This window comes from Neovison vison, chromosome 5 (genome assembly GCF_020171115.1).
Source record: "Neovison vison isolate M4711 chromosome 5, ASM_NN_V1, whole genome shotgun sequence".
NCBI classification, from domain to species: domain Eukaryota; kingdom Metazoa; phylum Chordata; class Mammalia; order Carnivora; family Mustelidae; genus Neogale; species Neogale vison.
In genome coordinates this window covers 163,612,243-163,626,494 of record NC_058095.1, presented here as the reverse complement: position 1 = coordinate 163,626,494, position 14,252 = coordinate 163,612,243, and the positions used below count along the sequence as shown (strand labels likewise).

At 48.8% G+C, this 14,252-nt stretch overlaps 1 protein-coding gene across 1 annotated transcript in view; it reads right to left on the bottom strand.

The window, feature by feature from the left end:
* MYO16 (myosin XVI) overlaps positions 1 to 14,252 on the bottom strand; it is a 432,663-nt gene that overhangs the window by 243,582 nt on the left and 174,829 nt on the right. The window contains exon 15 of the mRNA XM_044250091.1: positions 11,834 to 11,981. Within this exon, the coding sequence (XP_044106026.1) occupies positions 11,834 to 11,981 (148 nt within the window). The remainder of the gene's footprint in view (positions 1 to 11,833; positions 11,982 to 14,252) is intronic.

Genomic DNA, 14,252 nt, shown 5'->3' with positions numbered 1-14,252 from the left:
GTTTTAAGACGCTGGTTCCCGGACGGCAACGCAGGCCTTGACCGCTGGCCGAAGAAGGTGCAGTCGCTGTGTGGGGAGGCCTCGTGCTGCCGAGAGCGCACCCAGAAGAGACACCACGGTCTGAACAAAGCTAAGAAAATGTCACTGTCACGTAACAGCTCGCAGGTCAAGGCCCACACCTCGGTCCCGAGCTGTCTCCAGCTGCAGGCCGGGAAGGACCAGCTTGGGGGTCAGTCCTGTAACATACCAGGACTCAAGGCTCTGCGCGTCCACGCATGCTGCGGTTCGCAGAAAGTCCTGCCCCGGCGGAGTCCCCAGACAAGCAGAACACAAGGCCCGATGTGCTTGGCCTGAATCCTGAAAATTCTGAATCTGCAGGAGAGCGGGACTAAGAGGGCAGAGGGGCAGGGATGTGGGTGAGCAGAAGAGGAAGCGAAAGTGGGGAGGCTCGGGAGCATGGTGGGGGGACAGCGGTGGGGTGCGGGTGCAGAGAGGGGGAGAGTGGGTGGAGGGGGGCGTGAAGCAGGCCCAGTGGGTGGGCTGTGGGGAGGGCAGGGGTGGAGGGGGAGGACACGGAGGGGAGAGGGTGGGTGGACGGGAGGAGTGGGAAGGAAAGGGGCTGGTGCGGGAGCGCGGCAAGGTCAGGGGTAGGCGGAGAGGGCGAGGGGAGGGGAGGGGTGGGGACGAGGGGAGCCTTTGGGGGCCCAGGGAGAGGGACTGGCCAGAGGTCAAGCTTCTGTCTCCTGTCGGCACCTGTCCGACCTCACCATACCCCAGTCGTACCAGGAAGAGGGACAATGGTCGTCGGTGCCCTGGGGGGCTCCGGCCGCTGCTGATGCGCCAGACGGCGTCCCTCGGGGGGCTGCAAACCGCGCGTGGCTCTTCTTCAGCTCCTGCCTGAAACTGCTCACCTGCTATTTGGAGATCAGCGTTTGAAAGGCAGAAACGTTATTTAAGGGAGGCCTGGGCAAAGCCACGGGACACGGGATGATCCCATCCGTGTTGTCTTGTGTCCGGCTGCGCCGTGGGAGGAGTGAGAAGACACGTGTCAGGTTCTCAGCACACGCGAGTGTGGGGTCAGTCGTGGTTTTAATCGTCCGTCCCATGTGCTGCTGGCTCGGTGGGGGCTTTGCAGAAGGAGCAGCACTCGCTTCAAAGAGCCCCTTCCTGTCTGCGCCCAGAATGTAGCGTCAGATTTGCACGCACACTCACACACACGCGCACGTGCTTTCACAGGGGCCCACGCAAGCATCCACATCACGGTCCCCGTTAAACCCCACCCCGCCGTAGGCCGGGCGCACACCTGCCTGGACCCTCGCGCAATCCGCTGGAGGAGACCCCGATCGCTGACCGAGCTCGCGTTCCCAAATCCTACGAGGTCATCACCTCCGGTGATTAAATAAATGCAGGCTTTTTGACTTGAAGGAATCTTTTTTTCTGACTCTAACCGATACAGAATGACAAAGCATTTGAAGCATTCAAATTGATTTTCTGCCCCAGGGAAAATGTGAGACGGAAGTTTTCCAGAGTGTTTAGGTTCTGTCTTAGGTTGTAACACGACACGCTCTGCTCTCCCTGCTGTAAGGGGGGGGGGGCAGTGGAGCGGCCCCTTCTGTCGCTGGTGGGAACGGCAGCCCCTCGGGGCCGGCCCCCTGCACCCCTCCCCTCCACACCTGCTCTCAATCACCCTCCCTTCTTCCAAAGGCTGTGCCGACTGTCAAAAGATGCACCTAAATTTCACAACTGAAACACGTCCGAGACAAGGCCAACCCACTTGCAGGTCACACACACAGACGGGGGGAGACGACTTCCCGAGGTCCCAGCCCTTCTGAGGGAGCCAAAGTTCTCATGTAAGCTCTTGCAAAGCAGTGACTCCTTCAGGTACTCACACAGGACACTGTCACGGGTCCTCCCAGCACACTGGCGAGGGCTGGCCCTGCTCTGCGGGCTCCTGCGGCAGCCCCCCCAGGCCACACGTGTGCACTGTCCCGCGGAGGCCGCCCCTTCGCAGGGGAGCAAGGGCAGGCACAGCAGCCTGCAGGATCGCCCCCACCGCCGGGGCAGGGAGGGGGCGTCTGGTAAGAGTGCTTTGTCACTGACCGTTCACCACGTGCGAAACACAGGCACCCCCTTGCGAGCGCACAACCCCCCTGAATGTCAGCAAGGGCAGGATGAGACTTCAGAGGCCACCTCGGTGTGGGATTTTGCTAACCGTTCCGCGCGCGTATTGATTTCGGCAATGTGGTTCCATCAGCCGGACAAGGAACAGCATCTTGCCTTCCACCAGGCTGTGGCTGTCCCAGGCTTCCTGCGAACTACAAAGGGCACTGGGAAGACCTCTGGGGAGAGTCCGCGTGGAAAGCACCGATAAGAGAGATTTTACACGGCGTGGTCACCGACTCAGTGAGGGGGGATGCCAGCCCAGAGCAGACGTGGCTGGAATGGGAGGGACGGCCCACCCGGGCTCACGTGTCCCACGGAGATGGTCACTCCACCTCTGACCCAGAGCAGGCTAGTACGGGACCGCCAGGTGCCAGCCGCGGACAACACGGTCAAGCAGGGATGGGAGCAATGGCGTGACACCTGCTCCCTTTGCCCGACGTACATGGTGGTTGGGAAGCAGGTCACGCCTGAGTGTGGGAGGCGGTTTGCTCGCCGCAGGGTAGGTTTGAAAAGAGGAAACAGATTCTTTCCCTCACACACACAGGACGGGGACCAAGTCCCTGTGAAATAACAGGGAGTCAGCAAGCAAACACGTGAGCGCTGTCGGTGGCCTTCTCCACACGCTTCCTCAGCCGGCCAGAGCCACACCTGCAGAGGACAGCACCCCCGCGGGCGCAGCGATGGCCTCCGGACCCACGCCCGGCCGCCGTCTTGACAGAGTTCTTCATAATTTAGAAGGCAATGAAACAATTCTTATGCGTGAGGCGGAAATAATCCTAAATGGAGAGAGACAGAGACAAGAGAGACGACGGGGGGTCGGGAGGGACGGAGGCTCTGGGCAGTGGGGGTCTGTGTCAGACACGAAGGCACGTATGGGGGTCACTTCCAGGGAGGGTTTGCCCGGCGGGCCCGGCAAACACCACGGCCGTGGTCTCACCCTGACACACGCCAGAGGACACCAGTCACAGCTCATCATCCCACACTGGTGGACATAAATAGGCTCTACTAGTCACAGTTTTTAATAAATTAATGTAATGTTTATATTCCCAATAAGGTTGGCCGTGCGCCTTCACCAGATATTCTAACTCTGGGAGGAACCGTACGGACATCCCCAGCAGGCGAGAAGTGCAGGAAGATCATAAACACACTCGCGTCAGTTCAGGCTCGGGTCCGCCTCCAACGAGCCCAGGCGGCTGGCTTTGCACCAGCGCACGAGTCACAGAGGCAGTCCTGGTTTCCAGGACGGTTGTACTCGGGAGCCATGGAGAATCGGTGAAAGGCGTCTACTACACGTTTTACATTTAATTCACTGACTAGGAAAGCAAGGGGCAGAGTATTTAACTCTCCTAATATGAAAGTGGATTTCCTTTCCTTTCTTTCTTTTTTATTTACTTATTTGAGAGAGAGAGAGAATGAGAGCGAGCAAGCGTGACAGGGGTGAGGGTCAGAGGGAGAAGCAGACTCCCCCCCCCCCACTGAGCAGGGAGCCTGATGCGGGACTCAGTCCTGGGACCCCAAGACCGTGACCTGAGCTGAAGGCAGCTGCTCGGCCAACGGAGCCCCCCCAGGCGCCTGGATTTCCTTTTTCTTAACTGAAAAATAAGCACGGTGACTAACCACCGAATGTCGACGGAGCTTATTTCTTCTTTTAGTATAAAACTCGATCTTCCCTTGACGGATGCTCGACTCCACTCTGAGACAAGAGTAGAGAGAATCTCAAAAAACAGGTTAACAATCTCTTCCTTCAAATTCCTTATGGCCTCACCAGCCCTGTTTCCTCGGATCACCGAGAAGACTTTATTTGAAAGGACAGAAAAGCAATATCTATGAAAGATGTCTGAGCTAGGAGGCTTCATAGCTAAATGGTACTTACGGAATACTCATCGGACATGAGTGTGAAGCACGAGGTTGAGAGGGCAGGGAAACAAGCCTGTGCAGACAGGATGGCGGGGAGGCCAGACCCAGCCGGGGGAGAGACAGGATATCAGAGTGCTCAGCGCATGGTATTGCATTTAGAGAACAAAGATGGGGGGCGCCCGAGTGGCTCAGTCGGTCAAGCTTCCAACTCTTGATTTCAGCTCGGGTTGTGATCTCAAGGTCAGGAGATTAAGCCCTGCATCAGGCTATGCATTGGGCATGGAGCCCACAGGGGATTCTCTCTCTCCCACCCTCACCCCTGCTTCTTCTGAGCCCCTGAGTGCACCCTTTCTCTTTCTCTCTCTCAAAAGTAAATAAATAAAATCAAATAAAGAACACAGATGTGAGAATATTAGTATCTTCTTTTTGTACTGGGAAAGTAAACACAATCCAACTGGCATTTCAAGGAACAGAAACAGGACTGTTCAAGGAACAGGACTATCACTGAAAAGAGTGATAGTCTGATTAAGCTGAGAAAAGGTAGGTTTTCATCACATTATGAGGGTGCAGACAGCGGAATTAATGTTTCTATGTCAGAACAGACCGTCCATTCCTAAGTGCTAAGGCTGGGTCTCTCTCTCCCCAAACGGACAGACAGTGGTCAGTGGTAAGCTGTTCATCACTTGGGTTCTGGAGATGGACCTATGCATCTGAGCGTCGGAAGTCCCCAATTCCTTTCCACTCAGCCCTAGGCAGTTGCACACCCTGTAGATCTCAGTGTGCTTATCGATAAATCAGGAACAATATCAGTATCTACATCATAGAACTGCTAAAAGAATTAAGTGAACTACTATAAGTAATTACTGAGCACTGTGTCCGGGACTTGCTGTCCTTGGAACATTTAATACAGTCTTACAAGTAGCTTCTTGTTGGTTTTTATGCCTATTCATAAATGTATGCATGTTTATTCATACGTGTGAGTGCACCCTTAAGATTCTGACCATGCTAAAATCTGAAAAAATCTGAAGTGTCAAAATCTGAAGTGTCAGATTCAAAATATGTCAAAAATCTGAAGAGAAAAGAACTATAAAGTTGAATTTAGCAAATGATGTTCTTGCCCTAGTAGAGGCACTACAAGTTGTCTGTGATGCAAGTTTACATATCCAATAGTTTTAAGATTTGAATATTATTTGTATATTTGACAGACAGAGATCACAAGTAGGCAGAGAGGCAGGCAGAGAGAGAGGGGAGGAAGCAGGCTCCCTGCTGAGCAGAGAGCCCGATGCAGGGCTCGATCCCAGGACCCTGGGATCATGACCTGAGCCGAAGGCAGCGGCTTAACCCACTGAGCCACCCAGGCGCCCATTAATTTCTAAGCTATTTATAAACTAATGGAGAACTGAACAGATCAGAGTTCAAATATCACCTCCGCTCCATGCTGGTTGACCAAGGAACCACAGCCCTCAGGCACCCCATCTGCGACACAGGGAAATCGGTTACGACTTTCCAGAATTATCAGGAGCAGACAAAGAGAAAGATCTGCGGGAAGTGTCCAGTCAGTGACGGCTTTTGTTAGTTTTGGAAGTATCGCAGTGGCAACCATAAGGGTACCATCAATTAAAAAAATATATATATGTCACCATGTAACACCCATCAGTGTCTTCAAGCAGAAATCTGAATTTTTGAGGTATAATCAGACATCAAAATTCCCATAGACAAGCTACTTAATAATATTACGGATTGGTGAGTCATAATGTTTGGGGTTTTTTAAAGATTTTTTTTAAAAAATTTATTTCATTTTAGAGAGCGAGCACAAGCGGGGGAGGGGTAGAGGGAGGGGGAGAGAGAGAGCCTCAAGCAGAGCCCTGAGCCCAGCACGGGCCTTGATCCCACGACCCCGAGGTCACGACCGGACTGGCAACCAAGAGTCAGATGCTCAAACAGCTGAGACATCCGGCTGCCCTTCATAGTCTTGTTTTAACTTTAAACCCCAAAACTATCGGGGGGGGGGGGACATGCATAAAGCAGAAATTATATGGCAAAGCCTCACCGTTTTCGCTTGCAGCCCCCGAGGTACGTCTGCGCTGCTCACGGTCTTGCACAGGGGCGGCTGCTGGGAACAGCTGGTTAGGAAAACTCGCAGCTCCTCCGCGGGGCAGAGCTCTGCCGCCGCCCGGGGTGCCGCCGCCCGGGGTTCCGCCGCCCGGGGTGCCGCCGCCGGGGGTGCCGCCGCCCGGGGTGCCGCCGCCCGGGGTGCCGCCGCCCGGGGTTCCTGCCGGCTGGGGCCGGACACGGGGCGGCCCCCTCCGACGGCAGCGGGAGCATCACAGAGTCAAGGGAACAGGCTTCGCGCGGCTCCTTCCCGGTGCCCGGGTCCCCCGTGGCCTCTGCCGGGAAACAGCTCCTGGCCTCTGGCCTCCACCCTTTCCCCTTGACTCCGGGCCCGGGTCGGCCTGCCAGGGTGGCCTCTCGGAGGCAGAGAAGGAGAGCTCCAGCTTCCTCTCCAGGGCTCCTGGAAGCGGGGCCGCGTGCGTGACCTTCCTCCCCATGCTGGGAAACGCGCAAACAAACCGGCGTCGGAGAGAGAGGGGGGCAGAGGCTGGGAGAGGACGTGGTCATGCCCGAGGGAACCGCTCCTTTCTTCCCCCGCGAGTCAGGCCACCCTTCCGTCTCCCTCCTCTCCCCTTGTTTCTCCCTTACACGCGGCCGTGTGGGCATGTGCCGCTCGCCAGGACTCCCAGGGAGCCGCACGTCGGAGGCCGCACATCCCCGACTCTTCGTCCACCGGGCTCACGAGCTAAACGTCTTTGACTCAGTCACATACCCGTGCTTCGGACTTATTATCAAAACCAATTTAGAATACTTTCCCACAGGGTTCTGAACACTGAACAGGAAGAGCCTGGTGCCTGGTAACCGTGTGGTTTTGGGTTTGTTTGCTTGTTTTTTGGTCTTCCCCTCTCTCTCCCCTTCTGCGTACATATCACTCAAGAATAAAAAGAAGGAGCCCCTGCCCTCGGCTCCGTGCTACTGGCTTCCCACAAGTAGAGTTTACCTGACCATTCCCAGAGGTGACCCAACCCTTTCTACACTCCCCATATTATAACCTTCTGCTAGGATAATGCAATCTCTTATGGCTTAAAATTGTCATTATGCTACCTGACAAAGAAGGAACCCCAAATTGCTTTCTAAGGTAGAGGTGACAAAGTCTACAATGTCCTAAGTTAGTTTTGCTTCACTTATTTTAAATTAAAAAAAAAAAAATGTACACAAACACTGACCTTGTGCTTTCACTTGTATTTTCCTTAACGATGTCCTTGACACAAAGTTGCAAAGGCAGCGCTTGCCAATTCATAGGCCACACTGCCCTGAACACAAGATAGGGTTAAGTCTAGAGTCAGTAGGACTTGGACTCAAATCTGGCTCCTGGCTGACCTGTGTGTCTTCATGGCGGGGTCTGTCCCATGCGGATGCGGTCCTGTACCCTCTGCTCAGCCCCAGGTGAGAATTCAAAGGCACAAGGAAGATGACACTAGGACAAGGTCTAGAACATGACTGGGGCTGCTCCTTAAGCTGTATGTACTACAGTGGTGATTACTACGAAGATAACTAATAATAGGGGTACCTGGGTGGCTCAGTCTGTTAATCGTCTGCCCTTGGTTCAGATCATAGTCCCTGGGTCCTGGAATCAAGCCCCACATCGGGCTCCCTGCTCAAGCGGAGAGTCTGCTTCTCCCTCTCCCCCTGCTCGTTATCTCTCCGTCTCTCTCTCCCACTCACACTCTCTCTCTCTCAAATAAATAAATAAAATCTTTTTTTTAAAAAGGTAACTAATAATAGAGTCCAGTAGAAATCAATTTTAGAATCCAGTAGAAATCAATTTTCCTCTTATCTTGAAACTTTGTGTTGGGAGGGCCTTCAAGATTTGCTTGCCCAAACTATGTGGCCAAATAAATCTTGTACTGTATCGCAAAACCCAGAAGAGTCATCCTCAAATAATATGTAAATTGACCCTCACCTATGTTTTAATTATGTGAGACTTTCTCAGAGGAAGTTAAATGTGCATAATAAATCCTTAGCCAAAAAAAAAAAAAAAAAAAACTGAACCCTCCCTGCGAGTTCATTGCCACAGCGTCTCCTGTGACAGGTGTATTCTCAGGCAGCAATCACAAGTTCAAATACTCGATGAGTCAGAGTTTCCTTTCACTAACACACAAGGTTAGTAACAGGTCACGCGCTCTGAGTCAACAGCTGCTTTCGGCTTATAATTCAAAATCTGACCTTTTCTGAAAATGCTACTACGCAGCATCACAGTCCCTCGCATCGCTCATCAGTAGGAGGGAAGACTAGGAATAACTGGTCTGCATTTCAGAGCCCAGCTGATCTGGGACTAAACCCATAAAAGCTGTTTCAAGGAGGCTGAAGATCAGCAATTAACGACTCTTTCTAACTTTGATTAAAGCTCCATTCTCATGAACACCGACTATATTTATTCTGTACAAAGGAATTCGAAATGGAACTTGAAAAACAAACAGCCAGGAAAAGCAGTAAATCATAGGAGGAACTATAAATTTAAAAAAAAAAAAACAAAAAAAAACCTTCTTTCTTCTTTTTTCCCCCTCCCGACCCTGTGGAGAGTGCGCCATCTAGTGGGAACTCCTGATAAACGCAATCTTCTTTCCCCCGCTTCCCATGTTAAGACTTGTTTTCCTTGTCACCATTGTTGTTGTTTTAACAATCTGTACGGGAGGATCCTTATGCAGAGTGTTCTAAATACTGTTGCCATGCAGCTCAGCTCTAGGACCTCGCGTCTGTACCATGTTCGTCCCCCAGTTAAGCAAGAGTGCTATCTGCTTGTTCTAGGTACCCTTCCAACTCCATAAGCCGCAAAGTATTTTTAGGTGCATTTTTCACTGAAATAAACCTCCATAAATTTTCATGTGAGACTTTGAAAACTTTTAGTTCCAAAAACAGAGTCAAAGTTTAAAAAAAAAACACACACACACACACTTTCGTAGCTTTAACTCTAAAGCGTCATCTCCAATGTTTCCTTCCCCTTGGAGTTCAACGAGGTGAGCGGGGAGGGTGCACCCGGAGCCTGCCGCCAGCTCCCCGTCACTGCTACGTGTGCTTTTTCTGTGTCCTGCAGATGGTGAGCGGGTCTTAACGGAGAGGACAAAAGGTGCATCTGGAGGAAGCAGGCTCGCAAGTCTTTGCAGCATCTGCCTTAAGACTCAACATACTTGATGGACATCACCGCACAAGTTGCCCTGTGGCGTGGGCATTGATAACGAAAGGCCTGTTCCGACGGTCTATTTAACAGAGATAGTGACAGCTTTTTAAAGAAAATCAGATCAGTAGATGTGACAGTAGCCACAGTCCTCTTCACAACAGAATGTGTCCAGACACTGATCTTTCCCGGATCTACTGAACGCTGATTTTAAGGAGGAAACTCGGAAGGGCCACGGATTGGTGATGAGTTAGAAAGGTAGCAACTTGAGATTCATACTGCTGACTGCAAACAAGCCAAATGATTTCAAAAATTACGGTCCTTAAGGCACATCCTTACCGAATAAAGATTAGATCCCAACCCCAACTCATGTATCAGACAAACAGGAACTCCTCGAGACTTGTCAGCACACGGTGAAGAGTGAGAAGACCCACACGGCACAACCAGCGTGATGTATGCCTTGTAACTTGCAAAACAGCTTGTTTTATTATGAAAGGACATGATGCCTTGACATTCTCATTATACAAATGTTCCAATTGATATTTTTATGAATCTGGGGTTGTGGTGTGTATTTTTTATTGAGGAATGTTGTTTTGTTCCCATTAGATATTTAGAATACATTTTAATAAAATAAACTCTTTGTTCAAGGGCCTTGAATGATTCATGATTTTCTGAGTTCTTTCCTGTTGGAGCTTCTCACAAAGCAACCCCTGACTGTTTGACTTTCTAAATAGCCCGAGTGATTCCAAACTCTCTTTAGCAAAGAGAGATGAATGCTAGAACTGGACCTTAAGAAAGAAAAGCTTGTTTTCTTCCCCATGCTCACACACTTGGAGTGACGGGTCCAAACCTCAGAACCAGAAGTTCAACTGTTTCTTTGCCTGGCAGATTAGACTCTGCTCCTTTACTCTTCAGGGGTCTATGTCGAAATACTAAGCACACGTGTGCAAATACACACAGACACACTCCCTAAACCAATTATCTGCTATCGACGTGGAGTTCTTGCTTGGAAGCAAGATTCAGAACACAGGAATCCACCAGACATTTCTCCCTTGAGCCTCCTCTTGAACCCCTGACCCAGGGGTTCCAATCTGATCTTTTCCTCCCAGGGAGAACATCTCCCACTGGAGATGCTCTGTGTAGCAGAACAAGGTCTAATTCCAGGGTTTGTAGCGCGGCTGTTAGAGGCCATATTCTCTTTGGCACAAGCTTCTTTACAGTTCTGGGTTTGATTTCCTCCTTTATGGGATGAGAGGATTTGATTTAAAAAAAAAAACAAAACAAGCAAACATTTCTGTGCCCTAGGAACTTCAAATTTCCATTTCTTTTTTGTTTGTTTGTTTTTTTAATGACTTTCATTTTTTTGTTTTCTTTTTTTTAAATGACTTTTAACTGAGCTCCCATGCTCCAGTACTGGTGTTTTTTCTTCCGAATTTCTGTTGTTTGGGAGCAGAATAGACCCCGAAGTCCTTCGTTTTAAATGAGACACAAATTTGATAAGGTCTTAACCCCTTGACTACTCTTCCCCATTCAACACGATACACTATACCTACACTCCCGGATGTTAATCCCTTCAGAGAAGTGGGATGGGAGTAGTTTAGAATGTCACGGTGAGTTAGGAAAGGGCAAATTCATCCTATTGCCTGGCCCTGTGCCGCATGGGCCGTCCCACATCACAGTAGTGGCCACCAGGGAGGCCGCGGCGCTGCCTCTCCGCCCCGTTCCAGGAGCTCAGCGCCCTTGAGATCCCATCACCCCTCCACACCCCTCACCTCTCACATTGGCATCTCCACTCTGCAGCCCCACAAACTTCTCTACCTTGACATCTTAGCCAGCAAGACCCATTCTCCACCCAGCCACGGATCTACCAGGGAGCTTGGGTCAGTGCGCCCAGCGCCCTCTTGCTCCCGTCTCCCAAATGCTTCTCTCCTGAAGGGGGCTGACTCTCCTCACTGTGTCCTTCTCCTTCTGATCCAAATCTGGACCCATCTTCTTGGGGAGATGCATTGGATAGGGCAGGCGGCAGAAACGCACAGGACGCAAGGGCATTCCACAGCTCGCCCCCTTCATGACTTCCTCTGCCCCCATCCCATCCGATGACCAAGACACCTGCATCCGAGCCAATGCTTTCTGCCTCCGGAGCAGGAAAGGAGCTCTCCAGTTTGTGCGTGTGGTGTGTCTTCATCCTTCATGCAATTTCATCGGTTACTAATGAATAACGATGGCCGAATAATACTTCCCATTATTTCAAGACTGCCAAAGGTTAGGAATGCATAACTCATGTTCTATCCAAAATACCCGAAGGAATATAGAAGTCTGTAATGCACTAATCATTTAAATCTGATTTGACAACTAGGAAAACAGAAACACAGCTTCATACACATACACAGACACATGCTCAAGCCCCAGCATTCAGTAATACACTGTTACAATCTTGTTTCACTGAAGGTTGTAACCTAACCGTGCCCAATTATTCCTCTGACTCACCACTTCTCCTCCAAAAAATAAGAAGAAAAGTTAAGACTGCTAAAATGCCCTCACAACCTGAAGACAGAATTACTACATAGAAAACACGCAGTCACTTACCGGTGGGCACGTAAATTACTCAGGTGAAGGCCGTATTTTTCCTCAGCCGATAGTCCATCCATCAACAAGTAGAAAATGAGGAAATTGCTCTGGCCAAGTGGTTGTGAAACCAGTCTGGATTTCTCGAGCATATATGTATAAATTCTGGCTGGTTAAAGCAGAAACAAAAAGTGACCCCGTTAAACGGCATTACTAGTTCCATTTCCATACATTTACACAAACTAATTAATTGCAAGAGATAATAAAACAGCCATTTTCAAACACGGGACTTTTGAAAAATATCTTTAGGCTTTATGTTTTAGAGCACTTTTTAGGTTTGCAGAAAAATTTAGCAGAGAATCCTGAGAGCTCCAACGTATCCGGTCTCTCCTCACCGATGCACAGTTTCCCCTTTAGTGACATCTTGCATGAGGGCAGTAAATTTGTGAAAACTGAGGACCCAACACTACTACTTCATTATTAACCAGTGTCTGTAAAAATATGTTGGTGTTCCCTCTTTGCGTTGCACACTCCATGGGTTTTAAGAAATCCGTAATACCACGTGTCCAACACAGACTTATTTCGTTGCCCTAGAAATCCCAGGCTCCACTACTCTCCCTTCCTGCTTCCTGAACTCCGGACACCCACTGTTCTTCCAGGTCTCCGTCGATTTACCTTTCCCAGCACGTTGTGCGTTTAGAATCATGCAGCATGTGAACCGTGCAGGTTGCCATCATTTCTGCTCCTTTCACTCAAGAATATGTATTCAAGGTCTTCTGTGTCTTTTCACGGCTTGATCGTTTACTTCCTGTAGCCCATCATAGGCACACACGACGGCTCATTTATCTACTCACCTATTAAAGGACATCCTGGTTGCTTACAGTTTCGGCTATTATGAATAAAGCTGCTATAAACATTTGTGTCCACATGATGTGCGGACATAAGTTTCCCACTCAGTTGGGTAAACACCGAGGCATGGGATTCCTGGATCGTATGGGAAGACTATGTTTAGCTTTGTAAATACCACCAAACCGTCTTCCAAAGTGGCCGCACCATTTTGCATCCCCACCAGCAATTAACCAGGGTTCCTGTTGCTGCACGTCCTCTGGCCAGTAATTAGTATCGTACGTGTTCTGAATTTCAAACATTCTAATATTTTTGCAGTGGTATTTCCTTTTTGTCCTAACTCGCATTTCCTAGATCGCCTATAATGGGGACCATCTTTTCACATGCTTATTTATGTTCTGTTTGTGTATTCTCTTTGGTGAGGTGTCTAGACATTTTGACCATTTTTTTTTTTAAAGCGGGCTGTTTGTTTTCCTGTTGCTGAGTACTAAGAGCTTATCGCAACTTTTGGCTAACAGTCTTTTATCCGTTGTGTTTTTGCCAATATTTTCTCCTTACCTGTGCTTCATCATTTCATTCTCTTCCCAGTGTCCTGCACTGAACAGTTGTTTTTAACTTTAATGAAGTGCAGCTTACCAAGTATTCCTTTCATGGGTTGTGTTTTAGTGTTATATTGAAAAGTGATTGCCAAACACAAGGTCCCCTAACAAAAATTTATCTTATATTATCTTTTAAGAAGTTTTACAGTTAGATTTATGATCCATTTCGAGTCGTCTTTTTTTTTTTTTTTTGCATGTGAATGTTGTGCTTTTCTTGCATAAACTATTGAAATGATCATTTCTCCACTGAATTATCTTTGTTCCTTTGTTAAAGACCAGTTAACTACATTATGTGGGTCTGTTTCTGGTCTCTCTGTTCTTTCCCGTTGTTCCAACGTCTGTTCCTTCACCAGCTCCGCACTGTCCTGATCCCGACAATTTTAGAGTAAGTCTGGAAGCTGGGTAGCTCCACCTCTTCAACTTTGTTCTCCTCTTTCAATTGAAGTTGTGTTGCCTATTCTGGATATTTAACTCTCCATATAAACGTTATGTTAATATCCACAAAGTAATCTGCTGGAATTTCTATTAGGATAGTGTTGAACTCATAGATCAAATGAAGGAAAAATGGATATCTTAACGATATGAAGCCTTCTTATCCATGAACTTTGAATATTTCTCCCTCTGTTTAGATCTTCTTTGATTTTTTTAAGCAGAGTTTTATAGTTTTCCTTATAAAGATCTTATAAATATTTTGTTAGATTTGTACCTAAATAGTTCATTTTTTGGTGGTGGTGGAAATAATACATTTTTAATGTCAAATTCTAGTCATTCATTGCTGATATATAGGAAAGCAATTGACTTCTGCATATTAATCATGTATCCTGAATTGCTGGCTTACTAGTTCTAGGACATTTTTGTTGTTGTGATTCTTTCCAAATTTCTACAGAGATAATCATGTCATCTGTGAACAAAGACAGTTTTATTTCTTTCTTTCTAATCTGTATATATACGTATTCTTTTCCTGTCTTACTGCATAAGCTAGGACTTCTAGTACA